This window comes from Octopus sinensis, linkage group LG2, assembly GCF_006345805.1.
Source record: "Octopus sinensis linkage group LG2, ASM634580v1, whole genome shotgun sequence".
NCBI lineage: Eukaryota > Metazoa > Mollusca > Cephalopoda > Octopoda > Octopodidae > Octopus > Octopus sinensis.
In genome coordinates, this window is record NC_042998.1 from 153,770,221 (window position 1) to 153,785,942 (window position 15,722).

General features: G+C 36.5%; 1 protein-coding gene across 1 annotated transcript in view; it reads right to left on the reverse strand.

Annotated features, from left to right (window-relative positions):
* Nucleotides 1–15,722, reverse strand: part of LOC115226360 (cdc42-interacting protein 4 homolog) — a 179,605-nt gene that overhangs the window by 91,983 nt on the left and 71,900 nt on the right. Inside the window, exons 6-7 of the mRNA XM_036500235.1 lie at nucleotides 10,639–10,785; nucleotides 9,208–9,429 (exon numbers count right to left, since the gene is read on the reverse strand). Of these exons, the coding sequence (XP_036356128.1) occupies nucleotides 9,208–9,429; nucleotides 10,639–10,785 (369 nt within the window). The remainder of the gene's footprint in view (nucleotides 1–9,207; nucleotides 9,430–10,638; nucleotides 10,786–15,722) is intronic.

Below are 15,722 nucleotides of genomic sequence, written 5' to 3' on the forward strand. Positions count from 1 at the left end.
CTTTGGCAAGTATCTTCTACTGTAGTCTCGAGCTGACCAAACCCTTGGGAGTGGATTTGGTAGATGGAAACTGAAAGAAGCCCGTTGTGTATATATGCGTATGTATATGTTTGGCCCCACTAACATCGCTGTTGGTCCCTGTAACTTAGCGTGTTTATGTCTCTGTAACTTAGCGGTTCGGCAAAAGAATAAGTCCAGTGGTTGATTTCTTCAACTAAAGGTGATGCTCCAGCATAGCAGTAATCAAATGACTGAAAGAAAAAAAGAATAAAAGTAAAGAAGAGAAGAATATATATATTATATGTTTATTATATATATATATGTGAAGGCGCATGGCTTCGTGGTTATGGTGTTGCACTTATGATTGCGAGATAGTGGGTTCGATTCTCATATTGGGCATTGCGTTGTTTTCTTGAGTAAAGCACTTTATTTCATGTTGATGTGCAATCATTCCGACAGCTCACATGTGTTACCCAGTTGTACCTGTACAGGTATTGCCAATTTGACGGAAGGAGTGAGCTTATGTCTACACAAACATTTGATCACTACAAACAAATCTGTGTGATTGTTTCGTAAGATATTGTCGAACCTTTGTACGTTGTCTAACGATGGGAGACTCCATTATTATAAATATATATATATATAAATATATATATTTAAATACAAATAGTTACAGAGGTATCAAGTTGTTGGATCAAGTAATGAAGGTCATGGAGAGTGTCATAGCCCAACTAATTACAGAGAGAGTCAGTATAGATAAGATGCAGTTTGGGTTCGTGCCAGGGAAAAGCACCACTGATGCTATATTACTCATAAGACAGCTTCAGGAGAAATACCTAGGCAAAGATAAACCTCTGTACCTGGCTTTCGTTGACATGGAGAAAGCCTTTGACAGGGTCCCCCGATCCCTTATCTGGTGGTCAATGAGGAAACTAGGGATAGATGAATGGTTAGTGAGAGCTGTGCAAGCCATGTACAGGGGTGCTGCACATTGCCATCATCTTTGTGATATGTGGAATGAGTCATTGTTACTTACTGTACTTGACTCTGGGATTGTTGCCCTTTTTGGTCCAAAGTGGGCACTAGCTAGCTGATAGTGGAGTGTTTGAAATTCACCTGCATTAAATTGCAGATTGTTTTCTTCAGCCCATTTATACATGGCATCTAGGTCTTTCTGTAGATGATTACCATCGATGTGGTCAATCCTGGAAGCAAAGAAGCGATTGACCAACGACTTCCAAGCCACAAATAATGACATCCTAGTGTTGTATAGGCTCTGCAAGGATCATAAAGTGATCACTGATCTGGTGATAGGGCCACCAACAAAACCAGTTTGCAGAGCCAACATTGCCAGCAACTATAGGATATCCTACTTCCTCTCATATGCCCTGTAATCAAATTGTGCCTGGATGTGTGTGGCAGCACAGAAGACGACCTCAGCAGAATCAATGAATGCAAACCACTCCTGTAACCTGACAGGATGCATAATAGGCAGTATGGATGTAGTGTCCCTATATCTATCCATTGATGCTGATTTTGCTGCAGGCAAATGCACAGAGATGAACAGTGAGAGTAACGTGGAGTTTTCTGATATTGACATAGAGGAACTGGACCTCCTCCTTAGGATTACATGTGACAAAGAGTACCTAGACAAACATGACCTTAGCTGTTTTTGCTCCAGTAGATCAGTAAGAGGGAGACCCCCTACTGCAACCACAATGGCCAAGAAGACCCCTGTGGACCCCTGAAAACTATGATCAGGTGAGAAAAATGGTTGCATGTGCAGTAGGTGCAAGTACCAAAATCACTCTAAAGGGCCACATGTTCAAGTTTAATAAGAAGATATATGCCAAAGAAGATGCAGCCATCAGTGTCAGTATCACTGGTGGTGTGGTTAACTTAGTTATAGTATGGTGGGATAAGAGACGCAAAGAATGATTAGCAGAGAGCTCCATAACCCTAACCATGTACTCCTGCTATGTGGATGATATCACAATAGTAGCAAAAGTACCCCTACAAGATAGTGTCTATGAACTAGAAGCTAGCACCATGGACAGTATCCAGCAAATAGAATACTCCATCCATCAGAGTATTAAAGTAACAGTAAATTTCCCCAGCAAGTACCCTAACTATAGACTACAAGTTTTAGATATAGTAGGCTGGAAACTAGGAATAATAAGGTCCAGATCCCTCATTCCCACTATGCCAAACCCATGACCTCTAACTATCTGGTCCACAAGAATGCAGCTATTGCAGACAACATTGAGTTCAATATTCTAATAGTGGACTTGGTAAGAGTGATGAGAAATGTGACCTGCAATGTGATCCAACACAATTAGAACGACACATATAACACTTCATTCACCATATACAGTTCTCTGGCTACAGCTAAAGGGATAGGATTAGAGTGTACAAAGGAGCCAGGGCTAAGTACAAGGCCATCATAGAGAATGATGCAAATGGGGTCTGCCCAGTATAAAGAAGTAAATCCTGGAATAGCATAAAAAGGACCAAGAAGATAGATAAGGCCAACTCATGGTATGACAACCAAAAATACCAGAGTGTCATGTTCGTTGATGCTACCTTTGGCAGAAAACTAGTATACCATTTTAGGAAAATCTTAGTTAAGATGAATCTATGGATTGAAGTAGTACAAAGACTAAAGACCTCCATAAAATCCCTGATCTATGGAACATACTCATTTGAAAGATCCCCATGCAAGGATAAAAACTGTATAGTGTGTAGGATGAACCCACATGTAAACTGTAAGATTAGGAATATAGTCTATAGGATACAGTGTATGGAGCAACGGTGCAAAAACAGGACAATCACATACATTGGGGAGACAGCATGTAGCATAGGTGAACAATGGCAGGAGCTCAAGGAGGAGAAAGCCCATTACTGTTCTACCAATATGCTCAATTAGAACATGATGGCTCATAGATATTAAGATATTATCAATACATAGAACACACACAACAGATTACAGAAGCCACACACATAGTAATAGTCAGGCTGAGCCTCAACAGAAGATATGAATGAAATAATCCCCTTTACACTCCACCACACTATACAACCTCAGGACTAAAGATGGAATGAGAGAAGGAAAAAATGCAGATACAAACAGTATAAAGCCATATACATACACTCACTCAAGACACATACAAAAGTTGATATGAGGAAAAAAATGAACAAATAAATTAATAAAAACATAATTAAAAGACATGGGTACAAACAGTGTAGTAAAGCAAATACATTAACATCATCATCATTATTTAATGTCTGCTTTCCATGCTAGCATGGGTTGGGCGGTTCGACTGGGGTCTGGGAAGCCAGGAGGCTGCACCAGGCCCAGTCTGATCTGGCAGTGTTTCTACAGCTGGATGCCCTTCCTAACGCCAACCACTCCGTGAGTGTAGTGGGTGCTTTTTACATGCCACTGGCACTGGTGCCAGGCGAGGCTGGCAACGTCCACAATCGATTGGTGCTTTTTACGTGCCACCAGCACGGAGGCCAGTCGAGGCGGCGCTGGTAACGGCCACTTTCAGATGGTTCTTTTACGTGCCACCGGCACTGGTGTCACAACTACAATTTCCATTGATGTTGGATCGATTTTGATTTCACTTGCCTCAACAGGTCTTCGCAAGCAGAGTTTTGTATCCCAAGAAGCAAAGGTATGCATAAGTGGACTGGCTACATCCCAGGTAAAGCCCACGGGTTATGGTCTCACTTGTCCTGCCGGGTCTTCTCACACACAGCATACTTCCAAAGGTCTCGGTCACTAGTCATTGCCTCAGTGAAACCTAATGTTCAAATGTTTGCATACATATATATATATCAGTAAATCATACATCCGAAAGAGAAGCACACTCAAAGTTATAGAGCAGTCGAGTAGTTAGATAAAGATAGTTATGGCTGGTCTATGGGGTTACCCAGGGTTTCACATCCATAAAGGGCCAGTGACCTATAACCTCTCTTTATGGATGTGAAACCCAGGGTAACCCTACAGACTGGCCAAAACTATCTTTACCTATCTCTCTATCTATCTATATTGGTGAGACCAGTAGGTCCATAAGCGGGTTCTCATTCCTAAGGTATTTTTTTGATGTTATTATTATTATTCTGGTCACTGCCTGGAATCGAACTCGGAATCTTGGGTTAGTACCCCTGGATATATCTCTATAAACAGTAACTCTCTACTCAAATAGGTTAGGAAGGCGAAAGAATGACTAATATGAAACATCTTTAAATGTCATTTCCAGGTGGTGCTTATTAAGTTAGAGATAGCCTGGACCAATGTTGCCTGAAACTTATCTAAGTATATATATATGGTAAGACAACAAAAGAATGAAAGAGACCTCGATATTATGTAAATAGAGGAATTTACATTTACAGGTGTGTTTGCTAGTGTGTATATATATATATATATACACACACTAGCAAACACATCTGTCCTTTGGATGGTTTAAGTTGCTTTGGTGGTATTTTTTCACCAAATAATTGAACTACCGAAAAAGTTTGTGAGTAGTTCAGCGATCTATGTTTCTGATTAACTTAGGAATGGAAAATCAAATTAAAGGTTGGTTATTGTGGAGGCCATCGCATTTTAATGATCACAGAACATATAAGTTTGTAAGCAATGCAAAGTAGAGCTACTGACATGTTTTGGGAGTAGATTATGGATAATGACTAAAAAATATAGTTGTTTTACATGAAAGCAAAATTTTGTGTCAGAAACAGCTACATAAAGAGTGTAATGAAATTGAAGGAAGACATTGAAACTTCCCCTCTGCAAGTTTATTTTTTTCAACAGCAAAGGGAGCTATATTTTCAGAGAGACAAACTAACAAAAGCTCCTTTCTTCTGTTTTCCTGCATAGCCTGCACATAAACAAACAGTAAATGTTGCATAAAGTTAAATTTGTTTGGAACTTTCTGAAAGATATGTATAGCTTTCACTAGTGGAAACAAAACTCTTGTTTACAGGTTGATTCTTTGGGACAACTCATATGTGATTGTTTAAAAAAGACTACAATGACAATGCTAAAATGTATTTGAAATGATGGACAACAATCAAAATATCATAACGGATGGGTAAATAAGCATCCTTAAAGTGAAACAATGCATTAGTAGGTAAACAGAGGTATCAACAAATACCTTTCAAGAACTCAAAATAAGTAAAGGTAAGCTTGCCAAAGTTTAATGCAGTTTCAATATGGAGATTAAGATTGTTTAATATTGGATATTCATCACGTACATTGTTCTTAGTCAATTTAATCACAGTGGTAGGTAGACGAAATTATTTCACTTTTATAAAAAGATTAAAAAGTATGGAAGACACTACATACAAAACAACTATGTCCATTTATGCGGGAGCTCTGCGCAAAATGTTTAGTGCATGACCATCCTTGGGACATAAGTAATATGTGTGTAAAGTTTGGTGAAAATCAGTTGAGAATAGTGGAAATATTTGCATTCAGTGTTCCTAGCAAATTTAATCACCATTGCTGGTGGACAAAGGAAATAAATAGACAAAATCCTTTCACTTTTATAAGAACACTAGCTTAAGGTGACCCACTCTACGCACGGGTGAGGGTGTGGTTGTTACTCTTTGTTGCTTCTTTTCTGTTTCTTATTGCCACATTCTCCCTCTTCGTTTCTCTCTCACTTTCCCACTCTTCCTTTCTCTCGGACTCTCCTTTGCTTCCTCTTACTTTCTATCTCTCTCCCATTTATAAAAAACAAAAGATCTTGAGTAAGTTGAGAAAGAAAATATTTTGAAAGATCAATCATAAATATCAGGCAGTGACAACGGAAAGCACACTTGCCTTTTGTACGTGCCACTATTTGAGCGATTAAAAATAAGGAAAAAAAAAAAGGATTTCTTTGCTAAATTTAGTACTTATTTTGGAACTTTTTTAATGATTGACCATGCAAATGAAAGCTCTAAACACAGGCTTCATGCAGCTGTAAATCTCTATCAGAAAAAATGAAAACTGTAAACAATAAAAAATAAAAGGCAAAAATACATAAAAATGAGAAATATTTTTCAACTTCAAAAATCTTGCCTTAATTTTCAAAATTTCAAACCCATTTTCTGCACTTAAATTACAAATCCAGTTCTACTTTACCATGTTGAAAATTTGATTGAAATCGGGCAAAAGGTGTCCAATCTAGACCCCCAAGTGTCCCCAAAAATCAATAAAATCCCCGTTTTCACACCAAAGCAACCACCGTAGCACCCCAAAATGTCTCCCAATCAATTTCTCCCCTCAAGTTACTCCCTTCTGTAAATTTTAATCCCCTTCCAGCCCTATTTAGATCCCTTTTTACATAAAAATCCAATTTGTATCAACATTCGCCTTCTTCATTTTATAGATTAGATTAAGAAAGTAAGGAAGACCCCACATACAAAAAAACTACATCCATTTATGCAGGAGCTCTAGGCAAAATGTTATAGTTGGGACATAAGTAATGTGTGTGTGTAAAGTTTGGTGAAAATCAGTTGAGAATTGTGAAAATGTATGCGTTAGTCATTATACACATACATACTGTTATTTATATATACTAGATATATAGATACAAACATACACACACACGCACTCACACACCTTTGTTCCAGCAGGAGAAATCAATTATAGCATTTTAATTATAAAGACTAGTTAATATAAATAACACTATAATCAGTACAATATGTAGCAGTGGGAGTAATCAATTAATGTCTTCTAAATTTTAATAGTTTTATACTGTAAAATTACTTTAATGTACTTGATGGAAAAGAGTGATGTTAATAAAGATCAAATTACTATTTACAGAGCAAGTCATTTTCGAGAAACATTTTAACTATAATAGTAGAGGTTAGAATAAATGAAAAAATAAGAAAAATAAGGAAAAAAAAAGGATTTCTTTGCTAAATTTAGTACTTATTTTGGAACTTTTTTAATGATTGACCATGCAATCGCTCAAATATAAGTTTCTGAAGTTCAAGCAATAAACATAGCACATGAAAACAGCATTAAAAATATTTAATTAATGCCATTCTGCTAATTCATCATAATCTTTTGTCCACATCATTGGTGTCAAGCCCCACTGACAGTTACCAGTGATTACTGTGTCTTTACAACTACAGAAGTACAGGGCTCAATTGCTGACTCAATTTAAAATATCATTATGCCATCCAGGCAAATTATCTACTATGCAGATGCCTGCGTAGTACTCAATTTTACAAGTATCTGATCCCACAAATTGTAGTTGATAAATATTATGGCTAAGTGTACTGGAACGTTTCATTAAATTCCTTGTCCATTTATAATATGCATTGGGCCATCCTATAAGTAATGCGGTTTTTTCAATTGCATGAACTAAAAGTTGGAGGGGGACAGGACAGACTACCTGCATCAACTTGCTATAAAAGCAGGCAGTAATTTTACCTCGTACTTTGAAGAGTGTAGTTCGATTTTAAGTTATTTTTTCAAAGCTATAATCAAAGTGAAAAAGGAGCATATTCGGCATATTTTGCTTTATGAGATCAGTAAAGGCAACAACGCAATGGAAAGTGTGAGGAATTAATACAGTCTATGGGGATTGGACAATAAGTGTAAGCCAGTGTCAATGGTGGTTCCAGAAATTCTGAGCCAGAAACTACAGCATAGAAGACAAGATTTGTGAAGCTCAACCAGAACGTCCTGCAAACCCTGATGGAACAAAATCTCATTGTAACTGTTGAGGAAATAGCAGAGAAGCCTGGATTTAGTCATTTAACTAGTCATTAACACCTGTGTGCCACTGGAAAAGTTAGCAAATTGGGTCAATGAGTTCCTCACAAACTTCCCGAGTCTAATCATGTGCAGAGAGTTAATATGTGCTCTTCTTTGCTGTCATGTTTTATGAATGAACCTTTTTTGGATCGAATAGTGACTGGTGACGAGAAATGGGTTCTCTTTAAACATGTCAAACGCCAGAAACAGTGGGTAGGGAAAGTGCAAGGAATATTAATGCAATATATGGTGATTGGACAATAAGCATAAGCCAGTGTCAATGGTGGTTCAAGAAATTTTGTACTGGAAACTACAGCCTAGAAGACGAGCCTCATCCTGGAAGATCTGTAGAGCTTGACGACGATATCCTGCAAACCCTGGAACAAAATCCCATCGCAACTGTTGAGGAACTAGCAGAGAATCTTGGATTAGGTCATTCAACCAATCATCGACACCTGTGCTAGAAGAAAAACAACCATCTTTAGTTTCAAGACGAAAGGTGTTCTTCCATCTGGATAATGCTCAGCCACATATAGCAAGGACAACATTCCAACAGCTGGAGCAGTTTGAATGGGAAATGATGCCTCACCCACCTTATTCGCCAGACATTACCCCATCTGATTATCATTTATTCCAGTCTTCAAAATCATTTGGATGGAAAAAATATGAATTCTACTAATGAGGTCAGACAAGTCAATTTTGGAAGAGGGGCCTTGCAAATCTAACAGATAGATGGAAGAGCATTGTAGAAAATAAAGGAGAGTATATTTTAGATTAAAAAAGAACTTTATCTTAATTTTGAAAAATAAAAGCAATATAAAAAACTACATTATTTATGAGATGACCCAATATATTACAAATAAAAAAAAATACAATTCATTTACTGAAAAGGATCTCTTTCCTTTGCAAAACAGAAATCTGCCATACATATGTCTAATTGAACAAAATACTTTTTCTTGATTAGTTTTCTCTTCTCTGGTTAAACTGACAGCAACCAGAGAATTGCAAAGTCTGAATGATTTCAATTATTTTACTTTTTCGTTACAAATAGAATCAAATCAAAACACATACATTTTTCATTAGAAAGCTTAACAGCTTTGAGATTGAATTAAGGATAAAATTGACATCGAAAAACTTTACACATGCCTCCAACAATGAAAAAATATTAACAAAATACAAAAATATAAGATCAGATAATGATAAAGCTTTGCTTTTGATACTCAGTTACACAAAGTACACAAACACATAGCAAACTGATAAAATAAATTAGTTCAATATATATATTCTGGAAATAGAAAATTGTCTATATAACAGTGTTAGTTCATGTCATAAGTCAAGTTAAATTAGAAAAGAAAACATTAGATAGGTTTAAATATAATAGAGAAAGAATGTAACAAAAAAAAAAAAAGAGAAAATGAATCAAAATTCAAGCTATAAGTTTTAAATCTCACCTTTGAAGAACCAAATATTGAAAAAAGGCCCCCTCTCTTTTTCGTTCTGCCACCCACAGTTCCAGGTTTTATTTGATTTTTAAAGTCTGTTGATGATTGGGAGCGAGGGGCGGAATTGTGAGGGTAACTATCTCCAGGAGTAGGGCAGCTAAGGTCTTCAAATGGAAGGTCCGAAGGATGGGTGAAACCAGATTTGTAGCGCTCAATCACTAACCGAGAATCCTTGGGTGGGGGAAAAGAATAAAAATTGTATTTCAAAATTAAAAAGAAATATAAGAATGGGAAATTTTAGATGAACATCAAACAATATGCATTAAGGAAAATACATGTCTGGTAAAGGCTTATGAATTTTTCAATTTAAATATTCAGATTCATTGATTCCAAAAGGAAATATTCCTTTAACTTGTTTGTAATTGTTTAATTTAATGTCAACATTGTTTTGCCTAATGCATTCATCTGCAAAGTTAGAAATCAAATTTTTGTATAGTAAAATGCTCTCCTTAACTCATGTCTAATATGAAATAGAATGGAATCAGTGGAACTATAATCTCTATTTCATTGAAATTAATTTCAGTACTATTTGATGATTATGACAAAAGATTTAAACTGTGGCATAAAACTGCAAATGCAGTTTAACCACTACTATGTTACTCAACATCATCACAAAAAGAAATGAGAAAATATATTGATATGTTCTGTGTTATGACAATGTATTTTGTCATCTGTGTGACTGGCCCAAACAGCGTACCTCGCTGAGTGACACTGCTTGCTGTGTCTGTCCACTATTTGCCAGTAGTGGAACAGCCCACTTCTCACTTGGGGGTGTCTGTCACAACACCTCCCCCTTTTGAGATTTTTTTTTGTTTCACACAGAATTATTTTTCTCTTCAGAATACTGCAGGTAGTACCAGTCTACATTGTTTACCGGTAGCGCTACTAACACATAGTAACCTGACTAAAATCCTTCAAATGGATTTACATTATTTTTCACAGTGTGTAGTTCCAGTTTTATGTGACACTTTTTCTTCAGAATATTTTTTCAATAAAATTTATATATTTTTCACTGTATGTAGTTCAGTTCTGTGTTAGTCTTATCTTCTACTACGTGTAGTTCGATTCCATGTCACTACTGATATGTCCTGCATTATGACAATGTATTTCGTTGTTTGCGTGACTTGTCCAAACAGCGTACCTCGCTGACTGACACTGCTTGCTGCGTCTGTCCACTATTTATCAGTAGTGGAACAGCCAACTTCTCACTTGGGGGTGTCTGCCGCAACATATATAAAGCTAGCAGTTGTATGATGGAGATATATCATAGCTAATAATGTGAAGTATGCAGCATGCCAGATATATGAAATTTTGGGCTATACTGATTTTTAAGATATATAATAAAAGGAAAGAAACATTTGTTATCAGAAAGGTACTAACCTCTTTTGGACTAATAGAATCTACAGCTTTGAACATTCCTTCTATACAAGTATTTATGATAGGTAACACGCGCTTTTCTTGGTCAGCAAAAGATTTCAAAAAGCTTTTCAGTCGGCTAATCCTTTTTTCATCCATATCTTGTAATTGCTTAAACATAAACCAAAGCGTTAGAATTCATTTTACAAAATCAATATAAAAACTGAATTAAGAAAATGTAAAGTATCTCACACACATATTACTTTCAATCAACTCTTTTTGTTGTTATGTATGTCAATAATTTTAGGGCTGAATGCTATCCCTATCACTCCTTTACAGCATACAATGGGATTATATTGAAATACGAACGACATGAGAGAGGTTGTTGCAGGAATAAAGAGTTCCTGATACCCTGGATTAATTATTATTTGGAATTACTGCTTTCCTAAACAACACTGCAGCTTATAAAGTCTACATTTCCTATGTTCATTCCTTTGGTTCTTTCAAAGAGTTGACAGCCCTTAGATTCTGCAATGGTAACAAGATCATCCAATGATGCCCTAAACTCTGATCTATTACTTCAAAGACAATGGTGATGAAAAGTTAAAGGGAAGTCTAGGCAAACACTCACACCCACCACTACTGAAATAGCTAAATCTTATCCAAATTACAGTACCCTCACACATAGTTTGGCAGTTTTGGAAAAACAACACTAATGGGGAGGTGATAGTGGTGAGATTTGATGTAAGAATATTAAATCATTGCTTGGGAAATTATCCTATAACCAATGGATAAAAACAACAAACGAAAGTGAAAAACTGAAATATTGAAAGATAATTGCTTTGAATAAAATATATCAATATTCACCATATACACTTGCATGATGGATACAAATGCACGTATTTGGATATATAATATATATATTATAAACCTGTATGTGTATACACATGTGTGTGCAAATAAAGATGTATGTGTGTGTGTGCTAGCAAATATCTCTACGTGTGCATGTGCAAGTAAATATATATGTGTTTATGTATATGTTATAAAGACTATTTAATTCTGACTGATAATTTATATCAAATATCAAAGTGGACATGGAGGTACAATGGCCCAGTGGTTAGGGCAGCGGACTTGTGATCGTAGGTTCGTGGTTACAATTCCCAGACTGGGCGTTGTAAGTGTTTATTGAGCGAAAACACCCAAAGCTCCACGAAGCTCCGGCAGGGGGTGGCGGCGATCCCTGCAGTACTCTTTTGCAACAACTTTCTCTCACTCTTTCTTCTGTTGGCCTGCTCGCTTAGCCAGCGGGGTGGAATCATTTGAAGGCTAAAACAATACGAAGCACATTGTGACCAGCGATGTGTAGCAACATCTGATAGCCAGGTCAGTCACGGTGATCACAGTGGACACATCTTTGACATGCTAGAGGACAGTTCAGTTGATGAAAAACTAGTAATTTATCCAGCTACTTATCTAGCTGATTCAATCAATGTGTCTGCCTATTTACCTCACTAGGGCAAAGCCATATCCTCTCTTCTTTTGTCACTTTAGGACAGTCTTTTGTTTAAAAATCCTAACTTGCATCTGAAATTCCTGACTCAACACCTATCTACCTTAATGTTTTTCTAAAAACAGACTACCCCATCATAAAAATCTTGAAGCTATGGGATACTGCATGATTAATTGAAAATAATGTGGATAAATAAACATTACATTTAACAGAATAATATGAATGCCATATCTTCCCATTGTGTTGTAACCTGATAGCTTAGATCTCTATACAGTTCTCTATACATTTAATGTATAGATTTAATATACATCTGAATTAAATGTTACATCTGTTCTTGTCTCTTCAATTTTTAATAGAATATTACAATAATTCTTTTAATATTTTTGTTCATTTTCACCTATGTTTGTTTATATCAAACCTTTTCTTATTTTTCACTTTGAAGAAATTATATACCAGGGTTATTATCCACAACATTGGCTGACCAAGACAGTATTCTTACCTTTGTGAAGAAATTATGTGCCTCCAGCCAGCAGATCTGATGAATCACCTATATTGTTAAGAGCATAATAGACGCGAAACCAATGGTAATTTTCTGACCAGCCATAACTAACAACTATGCCAAATATATATATGTATACATGTGTATGTATATATATATGTATATATATATATATATATATATATATATATTATATATATATATATATATATGTATATCTATTTTTTAAATATGTATGTATGTATACATACATACATCTGTGTGTGTGTGTGTATCTCTTTTATCTTTTACATGTCTCAGTCACTGGACTGAGGCTAAGTTGGTTGGGAACCAAACCTATTACAGAGTTGTGTGTGTGTGCATGTGTATACTGATGGATATATGTATGTCTTTGTATAAATATAAGTATATACACACATATAGGTGTGGCTGTGTGGTAAGAAGCTTGCTTCCCAACCACATGGTTCCAGGTTCAGTCCCACTGTATGGCACTTTGGCAAAGGTCTTCTACCTTTGCCTTGGGCTGACCAAAGCCTTGTGAATGGATTTGGTAGACGGAAACTGAAAGATGCCTGTCATATATATATATATATATATATATATATATATATATATATATATATATATATATTCATATTCAGGGCAAATGAGTAATGTACTTACTCGCTTGCCCTGTATATTAATTTATAAATTTATAAATTTTACCTTAATCGGTTTATCACATGCAAACTACTTGATAAAATCATATATAGATTCTATCCTGAATTTTATGATATATATATATTTATATATATATATATATATATATATATATATATAGGCGCAGGAGTGACTGTGTGATAAGTAGCTTGCTTACCAACCACATGGTTCCAGGTTCAGTCCCACTGCGTGGCACCTTGGGCAAGTGTCTTCTACTATAGCCTTGGGTCGACCAAAGCCTTGTGAGTGAATTTGGTAGACGGAAACTGAAAGAAGCCCGTCGTATATATGTACATATATATGTGTGTGTGTGTGTGTATGTTTGTGTGTGTGATTGTCCCCCCAACATCGCTTGACAACTGATGCTGGTGTGTTTACGTCCCCGTAACTTAGCAGTTCGGCAAAAGTGACCGATAGAATAAGTACTAGGCTTATAAAGAATAAGTCCTGGGGTCAATTTGCTCGACTAAAGGCAGTGCCACAGTCAAATGACTGAAACAAGTAAAAGAGTATATATATAGGCATGATAAACCATGCCTCCATGATCCCAGAGCATGGTGGAAAAAATAAAGGATCAAACAGGAATGGGAAAAAAATGGAATGGACTTGGACAGGAAATGGACAACAAGAAAGGAAGCGGTAAGGGAATGGTAGATGAGGAAATCAGTTGCTGCAGGAAGGTGTTTGCTAATTCACCAAGGGAAGGTGTGTAAGAGGAAAGTAATTCAACACCGTGGGTTGAAAAACCATAAGACGTATGGCCAGAACCTCCTGGAAAGAAACCAATAGCGAGAGTCATTCCACAGTTGAATCGGAACAACCAAGAAAAGTGATAGGCATGAGGAAGCCAAAGATAAAGTGGCCAAAAGCAAATGATGCAGCGAGCTATAAAAAATTCAATGATGAGGTAGCAAGAATGATCACCAAATTCAAAGGAGATGATGAGCAAAAGCTCGAGAACTTGACTAATATAATCTACCAGGAAGAAGAGAAAAGATTTGGACTTGGAACAACAGGCAATGTAGAATCATCAGCAAAGGGTGGACCATTGAGGAGAGAAAGACGGATGAGAAAGATACGAGAAGAGAAGAAAAAACTCAGAACCAGATGGAGGAATGCAAAGGAGGAGGAAAGGGAAGGGTTAAAGCATCTATATGAAGAGATAAAAAAGAGGCATCGAGAACTACTAAGAAAAGAAAGAAGGAAGAACAGAAGAAAGGAGAGAGAAATGAACTATCGTAGCTTTGTAAACAACCCATACCAATATGCGAAACGTTTCTTTAGTGAAAGTAAAAGCAGAAGTATGGATTGTACGAAAGAGGAGCTTGAATGCCTCTTAAGTGTCTTTTAAAGAGACATACAGTGACTCTGGCAGAAATAAAGTACTCCCAGAAATGCACAGGCTGAAGAAACCACTTGAACCAAGCATAACATTTGATTCGAGTGACATCAGATGAAAAGAAAAGCCCATCTTATTAGTTTGTCCAACCTCTCTAACATTCCATCTGCTGCTTCTCTACTTTCTGATAATACAGTAACATTATCCATAAAAGCCCTTAATGGTGTCATTTTTCATAAGAAAAGCAAGAGCAAAAAGTTCACCAGGGAACAACAGAATGAGCTACAAGGTGTATAAGTATTGCCTGAAATTACGTTTGCAGGTGTTTGCACTGTTAAGAGAAATGTGGAAAAAGAATGATGTAGCGGAGTGATGGTGTATAGCTGAAGGTATCTATTTACCTAAAGAGAAAGATGCAAAAACACTAGGGCAATTCAGACCCATTTCATTATTAAATACTGATAGGAAAATTATGTTTGGAATTATTGCTAGACGAATCATAAGATTCATACATCATAATGGATATGTTAATGAAGCAATCCAAAAAGCAGGTATCCCTGGAATCCCTAGGTGCATAGAACTTGCATTTGCCATCTGAGAAGCTAACACCAGTACAAAACAACTGAAGAAAAACCTGTACATTGTATGCTAGATCTTGCCAGTGCATATGGATCTGTTCCACGCGCACTAATTCAAGCAGCTATGGACTTCTTTTGGATTCCAGAAGATGTTCAACAAATGCTCATGTGTTACTACAACAACTTGAGGATGAGATTTAGAGCAGGAAAGTTCATAACGGAGTGGCAACGGCTTGAAGTAGGTATTGCTGCTGGATGCACGATATCAGTGATCCTATTTGTGCTAGTCATGGAGATGTTACTAAGATCAACAAACTGAGAAATCTGTTACAAAGACACCATTAAGGGCTTTTATGGATAATGTTACTGTATTATCAGAAAGTAGAGAAGCAGCAGATGGAATGTTAAGAGTGGCTGGATGAGAATGAAATTCAAAGTAAAAGAATCTCAGAGCATGGCTTTCATGAAAGGAGTGCGAAAAGA